Raw genomic sequence first — 8,940 nt, 5'->3', positions numbered from 1 at the left:
GGCTGGGGGCCCCGGGTGGGCCAGGGTGGGCCAGGGTCTAGGGGGGCCGAGGACCCTCCGCCTGGGGTCCTTGGTGCCCAGGGTCACGTCTGGGCCTTGGGTCACTCGGACCAGGGGCAGGACTGGGCCGGAGTCCAGGGAAAGCCTGGACTGGGCCTGGGGTGGTCCTCCCTCTTTGCAAGGACTGGGTAGTAGGCCGCACCGCCTTCCCTCCATGTCCCAGGCCTCTCTCCCGGGCGCAGCGTGTCGCCAAAGTGGCGCGCGGGGGACTCGGGAGAGCGTGCCTGGAGCTAGCCCCCAGGCGCCAGATGGATGTCCGGCAGTTCGGGCCGCGCACTGTTCAAGTCCGCCCGCGGCCGTCCCTCCTCGCTGCCCTGCTCGGGCCTCACCGACGACTGAGGATACTGAGCGTCGGTGAGAGCCCTGCACCAGAACTGGCATTGGTGGTGTCGATACTCATGTCCTTAGTGTTTCCTCTCCTTTTGGAGGTGGGCAGGCTACTCACTCGCGTTTGATTTGAACGGTATATGAGTCTATGCATTCTTCGGTTTTAGTCCTTCCTTTCTTAGCAACAGGTTTATGCTGGAAGCCTGAAGGATGAGTAGTAATAGTGGGGGCATCGCCAGGGCCATGGGGAGAAGCCGTTGGAAATGGCAGTGCTGCCTCCATAGCTGTGGGAGGCGAAACTTGTGTAAGGCCCGCGCTTTGGCCTCTAATTCAGAGCGCAGAACCCTGCCCCCGTGCCTTTGAAGATGGAGTGTGCCTTTGGAGAGTGTCTGTGTTTGTGGTGGTGGTTTATTTTATTTTATTTTTTTGCGTTTGAGTCCTAGGAGTTGTAAAACTTGACAGGATAAGATTTTTGTCAGTTTTGTGACAGACTGTTTTTAAACTAGTTCAGTTTTATGTATCTGATGCAGAAGGAGTTCAAAATTAGAGGAAAAGGTTTGGGGATCAGGCAATTACAGGCCTGAACTTGCAGGATTTATTTTTCTGGTGCATAGTTAAGTGTTCAGTGACCTTCAGCAGTGCCCTGACTGGTGGGTAATCAGAGGTCCACATTGTCAGCCTTCTGCTGTTCCTGTGGCAGAGCATTGTGAGGCCAAAACTGGGCCAGAGGAACGTGAGGACCCACAATTAACTAGCAAAATAAGTACGTAAATGATCATGAACTTAAAGTTTTGATTGCTTGCTTTTTCCTTAAAACAGTTTTTTTTTGGGGGGTATGGTATCGGTTTTTTTAGCACTTGCTCCACTGTCTTCCAACTTGTCCTTTCTATTTCTCTTGAAACTGTGCCCGAGTTCAAAGTTTGTGAAATTCTCCCTCTTCCTCATTGCCCCCACTGCCTGTGATGAGATGGTGGTAGTTAAGCCTAAAATGATAGCGGAAGTCCCACCCAGGATCCTGTTGCAGTTTCACCAGTTGCAATCCCATTGGTGAAATGGTTTTAAGGCTGTGGATAGAATTGGCTGGAGCAGTGGTGATTGGCCCATGAGCCTGGCAGATACTCTGCCTGCCATTCCTCAGGAAGTTCGGGTGAGAGACAGTGTGTGCTGCTCACATTTTCTCAGAGGCAGCCTGGGCTCTGGGAGAGGGAAAGTGGTGCCATTTCTTTTCCGTGATCCACCTCCAGTGGAGCGTCTAAGTGTTCATAGTTTTGTCTTCAGAGTTGGGAGACACCACTTAGGAGACAGCAGGAGCTTTACTCATTTGCTTTTGGTGATATTACAGGCTGTGGCCTTAACTAGTCAGTGACTTTCAAGGGAACACTAAAAATATTACTTTGGCTTAGAATCAGTCTGTATATATAGGGTTGCTGTATCTTTTGAAAGAACTATTGGATTCGTTTTTAACTGTAGATTCTCTTTATCTTTGTGTCCCTTTAAATGCCTCATACACCTAGGACTTGATCAGAATTTTGATCTATGTTTGGAACCTGGATTTAAACCGCATTTAAGATGATCTTTCTGCTTAGATTTCTGGTTGCAGAGTAATTTTGTCTAGGTTTTATTTCAGATGAGCTGTTGATTCCTGATACAGACTCACAGCATAGTGTTAATTGCACAGATTAATATTGTCATGACTTCACTACCTGATGGTCCCTTCCCTTGCAACCTCACTTTTTTAAAAAGATGCTTAATAAATTTGCCTCCTAGAAATTTCTCAGCAAGCAAGTGGGTTGTCAGGAAGTTCAGGTATAATAACAGGAAAAAATAGCCTTCTCTTTCTTCACTGTAGAACCCTTTAAGCTCTCTCACTTCCAGACTGCCCTCTCCTTTTTAGATGTAATTTAACAAGCTCGGTTATCTATTTTCTCGACTCAGCTTGAGAAGAGGGTGAAGAGGAAAGTCTGCCAGAGGCAGGAGCACCATTAATAGCAAGCAGTGACAAGGGAGAAGATTTTAAAAGCTATAAAAAGCAGACATAATTCTGGGGCTATTTTAGAAAAAGAAAAACAGCCCTATGTATGTACTTCAGTAGTCCCTGAGGGTAGTGCAATGTTTATTCTACAATGATGATTTGAGTGAGTTAGAAAACTGTATCTTCAGTGTTGTCTGTTTAAGGAGTGAGGCAGTGTATACTGTTATTTTTAAGATACCACTAAAATGGTTAGAAATCTTAAACCATGATGAGATATCCCTGTATGCCTATTAGAAAGGGAAAAATAAAAAGCTGGCAAAACCAAGTGCTAGCAAGAATGCTGAGCATCTGGAATCTATACCTACTTGCTGGTGGTAATACAAAATGACACCATTTCTCTAGAAAATAGTTTGATGGTTTCTTATGAGATTAACAATTTTTGTGTGACCCAGCAATCCCACTCCCAAACTGGAACAATCAGAATATCGTTTAGTAAGTATGTGCAACAAACTAGATCCATTCTGTAGGGTACTACTTAGTAATTAAAAGGAAGGCACTATTGATATGTGTATCAACTTAAACAAGAATCTTTTACAGAGGTTTTAGGCTGAGTATAGGAAGCCAGGTTCAAATGAGTGGTTCTCTTTACATGACATTCTTGTGAAGATGAACCATAACATTGGGGGCCACTCACTGGCATCAGGAGTAGAGAGGAGGAGGTGTGGACATGTGAACTGTTTCCTGGAGGTGGTGGTGGTAATGTGTTTTAACATAAGAATTGTACATCAAAAATAAATAAAAATTTTAGTGTGTGGTAATGACAGTTTTTTAAAAAGAAGGTTAAACACTGGTAAAAGAATTGATAGGAACACTTAACTGTTGGATAAAAGGCATTTCTCATACAAAAATTTACCATCTTGTTGGTCTTCTGATGTTTTATGAATGGACAGAAAGGTATAATTTCCTGTTGTCCTTGCTCAGAGAACTCCTTTTTCAGGCAGTAGTGTGCTTGTTTGTTTTCCATGTGGAGAAGGAACCCAGTGATGCTCTGCCACTGAGCTACATCCCTAGCTCTTTTCACGTTTGGAGACAAGATCTTACTAAGTTGCCCAGGCTGACCTAAAACTTGTGATCTTCCTGCCTCAGCCTCCTGAGTTGCTGGGATTACAGGTGTGCATCACTGTGCAGGGACCGAATGTTTCTTTGATGGAGTAAAAACTGTACTTTTTTGTACAGTTATAATTGTATTTCTTTGGCCATTAAAAGTTCACCTTTACTTGAACTAGTTTTGTTTAGAACATTGAACAGCCTAATTTGAACTTGGCTTTAGCTTAAATCCGAGAGTATTTCCTCTTGTGTGCCGTGAGTCATCATAACCTTTGAAACTTCAGTGAATGACTGATGTTTATTTTTAAATCTTGGTGGCATTAAATCACCAAGACTTTTGTAAATCTTTCTTCTATAAGACTGGTGGTAGAGATGGGAGAGTATATCATGAAGTCCTTCAGATTGTACCTTGAATTTGCTTCTATTGGAATTTTTTTAAATCAATTCTTTGATGTGCAACTTAGATCTTCTGTAAAATGGTGTTCATGTTTTAAGTCAGTGAAAGAATGTGAGATTAGACCATGCTTTCAGATTTTTCGTGGTTAGCATAATAATATGTTTGTTTCTAGAGATAATGATCTCTAGTCCTTGTTGAAGTAACTGGTATCTGACCAGGTGCTTGCTAGGTCCTTCCTCACACTTGCTAGGTCATTTAGGCCTCAGTGCCTCCCTACCCCATTTTACATGCAGAGAAATAGGATCTGCTGATTCAATGACATCTGTGGACAAGCTATTCATCACCCCTTCAAGAGGGAAGTGCAGTGCTAAAGTCCAACTTCAGTTTCATTGTGAGAGTACTTTGGGGCGTGCCTACCTGCAGTTTGCCCTGTGTCAGTTGGGATAGCAAAACGTCCATGTTCTTTTTCCAGTTATAAAAGGAGCAGCAGGGTTTCTATGTAGAAGAAATCACCCAACAGTAGACCCTGAGAATTGACTATAGTTTTTATTCTTAAGGATCTTTAGTTGACCAGGAAATACTTAGTGTTCAAAATTGATCATGTTATAACTCAAATCAGTCATCACTTAAAAATGGGTATTTTTCTCCAGTGTATCAGTTTTGTGACTGTAGTCACATGTTGGTTAATGACAGAGAAATATTCTGATGAATGTGATTTCCTGGATACTTAAGAGGGTGCAGCCTGTAGGTTGTATGGTAAACGTCCTGCTTCTAAGCTACAAACTTGTAGAGAGTATACTGTAGGCAGCTGTAACACAGTCGTGTTTATGTACCTAAACATAGAGAAAATACAGTGAAACTGCTAGATGACAGGAAATTTTCACCCCTATAATAATCATGGAACCATGGTTATTTATGCAGCCCGACCTTGAAATGTTGTTATTTGGCACATGGCTGTAGTTAAATTCGCTTAGATGGCTGACTATCTTAAGGGTTCAGTCATGTTGTAGCATGTGTTATAATTCCGACATCTTCTTTACACTAAATAATAATCCATTGTATATATTGCACATTTTGTTTATCCATTTGCCTATTTATGAATATTTGAGTTTCTCCCACTTTTTGACTTGTTAATAATGAATAATGCTTCTAAGAACAAAGTATAAAAATTATCTATTTGAGTGTCCCTGCTTTTAATTCTTTTAGGTATGTACTCAAATGGAATTGCTGGGTTGTATGGTAATTCTGTGTTTGTCCCCCACCCCCTCAATGCTGGGGGCCGAAGTCAGGGCCTCACACTTACTGGGCACTTCTCTACCCGCCTGGGATACATCCACGGTCCTGTGTTTTAACCTTTTGAAAGAATTTACACAGTTTTCACAGGGACTGCATAAGCTATAGGTGCTCTGTCATTCGATATGTTATCTGTTATTACAATGTGGTTCTAAGTTTTAACATTAACGTAATCACAGTGTAAGACCTCTTTCCGTTTCTATAGAGAATTCATTCTTTTTAATGCCTGTGTAGTATTCCACAATTTGTTCAGCCCTCATAGATGGTACACACATTTTGAAAGCCACATGGGACTGTGAGTCCACATTGTCAGATCTTCAGATTTTTTTTAAGAAAGCCATAAATCTGGATTTTATTTGAGATTATCCCATTTAAAAAGTACCAAGCCATGCAGTTCTTGAACCATCTCTTTACTATTTGAACACTGATCTTTATCAGCAGTTACCATTCTTGTCTAGATCTCTTCCTTTTTTTTTTTTTTTTTAAAGTTTGAAGTTATACTCCTGAAGCCCGCTGTCTGTTTCACTTGCCTCCTTGAATCCTTTTCAAGGATCAGAGCTCTTTCGTGTTTCCTTGGATTGCTGAAAATGACTTTGAATGCTACAGTCCTCACCCCTCCCTGTTGTCCACTCTTCCTCTCACAGTCGCCAGCTCCCCTTTTTGCGCGGTGGGCCCTGTCCATGCCTTATTCAGTATCTGACAGCTCCCGGGCCACTCTCTGCAGTCTCCAGCACCTGCTTTCACAAGATCACATCCTCTAGTCCCCACCCTGGCCTTCCCTGCTGTCCCGTTCCTCCTCCCACTCTCTGGTTTCACTTTCAGCCCTGACTGGTTTGAGCCCGGTGACCATTCACACTGGAGTAAGCCCTGCTACCCCAGAGTCCTCTGCCAGTTCAGCCCCATCCTGTGGTCCTGTAGTAAGGATGCGTCGTGCCATGCCGCTCCAGTCTCCACACTTGTGCCCTCCCTCATTTCCAACATCCCCAGCACGTGGACTCACCAGAGCAGCCTTGCTGCCCTGCCTGGCTTCTCCAGCGCCACCCTCTCAGAGCGGTCACCTGCATTTCCATGGAGGCCCAGCTCTTGTTGAGGCATGCAGACACCTGTAACTGGAACCCATTGCTTCATGTTTCATAATTTCTCTACTTTTTAAATGCTTTCAACCCAACTGCTCACCATTTCCTCAAGAATATTCCAAGCTCTGCTTATGCCATTTCCTAGTTTCTAACTACTACTCAGCTTTGGTTTGTCACAACCTGACTCACTGTTAGCCCATCTCAAATGTCAGCTTTCCTCATGAAGTCCCTCCTGATTTGGGGCAGGGTGTCTGTGCAGTGGGGGTCCCGTCCTGTCCTGTCCTCGGTGACCTCCTGCTTGCTTTCCTCCCCCACTAAACTGTAAGCTGCCTGAGGCAAGGGATTGTGTCCCACCCCATGGGGGCTCTCCAGCGTGTTCATGTAGGCATCATCTCTATCGGAGTATTTGCTGTGTTCCATTATGTAGCCAGACCATTTTTAGATGATTAATTCTTCTTTCAGTAAATTTTCAAGTGCCTGTTACTGCCTAGGCATGGGTGAGTGAACTAAGCAGGAAGAGGGACACCTCCAGGAAGACTGCTGCCAACAGGGGCGTGGTGTGGCGTGGTGGGGGGGAGTGGCATTTAAATAATTTTTGCATGTTAATGTTTAGAACTTTCTCTGATACCATAAAACAATAAACTCAGTGAAGATCTATGAATGGTTCGCAACTGAGGTTGACAGATGAGACTTGGCAGTGTCTGGTGGCATTTTTGCTTATTAGAGCTGGGGAGTCAGGGCTGTTAACTGTAGACATTGGGTAGAGGCCAGGGTGCTGCTAAGCATTTTGCAATTCATAGAATACTCCCCCCTCATTTCCTTGCCTTCGCACTGCCCCAGATATCAGCAGTGCCAAGGCAAGGAAATCCTGGTATGGGCAAGTCAAAGAACTCTAAGCCTGGGGTCTTCAGAAAGCCATTTAACTGTTTGAAATAGATATTTCCAAGTACACCAGGAAACAAAAAGTACAACTTTTTTTTTGTACCAGGGATTAAACCCAGATGTGCTTAACCACTGAGCCACATCCCAGCCCTTTTTATTTTTTATTTTGAGACAGGATCTTGATAAGTTGATTAGAGCCTTGCTACATTGCTGAGGCTGCCTTTACTTGAGATCCTCCTGCCTCAGCCTCTAGAGCCTCTGGAATTATAGGCATGTGCCACTGTGCCTGGCCAACTTAATTAAAATACATACATATGTGCATCCTATTCCTAAACTACTTTTAGACCCACATGCTCTTCATTTTAATTTTCTGAAATTTATGCTGATAGAAAGAGACTAATTAACACACACTATATATCCCAGCCTCAGCAATCAGCCATAGGAGTACATGTCAAATACCATGTAATGTGAAGAAGAGATATTTTAGAATTTGAACTACTGGACTATTTAATGTATTTATAGACGAAAATTTCTAAATAAAATAGTGAATCAGAGTTTAGATAAAAATATTCTTAAATTCTCTGAATTTCTTATATAGTTCATCATTTATTTCAGTTTTGCCTATTTGTGTGTTTACCCAAGGAAGTAAGTTCTAAGCAGACCTTGCCTGTTGTCCACTTAGAACAATACCTGACCTGTAACAGGTGTTAAACAGTGTGTGGTGAATGCATGCCTCCGCAGTCACTGTAGTCCCTCACACAGGGCACTGTGGTGGCAGGAAGCGGAGGATTTCAAGGCCGGAGTCAGAGCTGATTTCTGAGTTCCCAGCTTGGCCACCTGGTGCGGAGGTTTTTGTCTTTGATAAGCCTTTTATCCTTCTTAGGAGGCATGTGGAAGGCGTAAGGGAATGACTGCTTGGATCAACTGCTGCTGCTTCTCTTGATATCCTGCTTCTGAGGTGCATATTGAGGGTGGAGTTGCACAGCAAGTAGAGATAAAGTCTAGGGTATAGTACTGAAGGATCTGCAACTCAGAAATAGCACTTCAGCACTCCAGTCATTAGGCATTTCTTAGTTGTCTCAGGAATAAATTAGCCTTTGGGGACAGTGGATTTACCTTGTTATTGGCATTTTACCAGTTATAGTTGGGGCAGTAGCTGGAGGGTTCAGAGCTGGAGGGTTGACCTCACAGGTCTGAAGAGCGTGGATTGTCTTCCATCTCTACCGAGAGCCTCACTGAACTGGTCGATGACATTTTTAGTCAATATTATCAATCTGATCTTCCTTTTTCCTGAATTCTGGAAATTAAATTTTGACATTTTGTATTAAATTTTATTTGTATTATTATTATTAGTCTTTTGAAACAGTATCTTACTATGTTGCCTAGGCAGGTCTCAAACTCCCAGGCTCAAGCCGTCCTCCTGCCTCAGCCTCCCTGAGTAGCTGGGACTGTTGGCGTGCACTACCACATGCAGCTTGGAATGAAATCTTAACAAGAATAATCTCACTATGATGTAGCTGAGTCATCAGGAGATTAATATAGCAGGCTGTTTTAAACAGATTACAAATATAAGAATTCCTTTTTTTAATTTTTAAAGTTTATAAAATTTAATTTGCATTTCTTTTATGACATTTGCTCTCCTATTTTTTTTTTAAAGAAGGGAAAGGAAACGGTTTTATTGTTGAATAAGCATTAAACCAGACTGCAGTCATACCACAAGCAATCTGGAAAGGAAAAAAATGTCACCCTTTGATCCAGGCTGGGACACACAATTCATTACATGCATGCAGATTGTCATTATCCAAAGGGAAAATAAAACTTTTTAA

General features: G+C 42.8%; 1 protein-coding gene across 2 annotated transcripts in view; it reads left to right on the top strand.

Annotated features, from left to right (window-relative positions):
* Positions 1-293: 293 nt before the first annotated feature.
* The window catches only part of Fam120a (family with sequence similarity 120A), a 102,761-nt gene continuing 94,114 nt past the window's right edge, over positions 294-8,940 (top strand). The window contains exon 1 of one of the 2 annotated variants that reach the window (XM_015506281.2): positions 294-488. In XM_015506281.2, coding sequence (XP_015361767.2) covers positions 309-488 — 180 coding nt within the window. In that variant the 5' untranslated portion in view covers positions 294-308. The remainder of the gene's footprint in view (positions 489-8,940) is intronic. The other variant, XM_048800500.1, reaches the window with a different exon arrangement.

This window comes from Marmota marmota, unplaced genomic scaffold, assembly GCF_001458135.2.
Source record: "Marmota marmota marmota unplaced genomic scaffold, marMar, whole genome shotgun sequence".
Classification (NCBI taxonomy): domain Eukaryota; kingdom Metazoa; phylum Chordata; class Mammalia; order Rodentia; family Sciuridae; genus Marmota; species Marmota marmota.
This window is presented reverse-complemented; position numbering and strand designations above follow the sequence as displayed.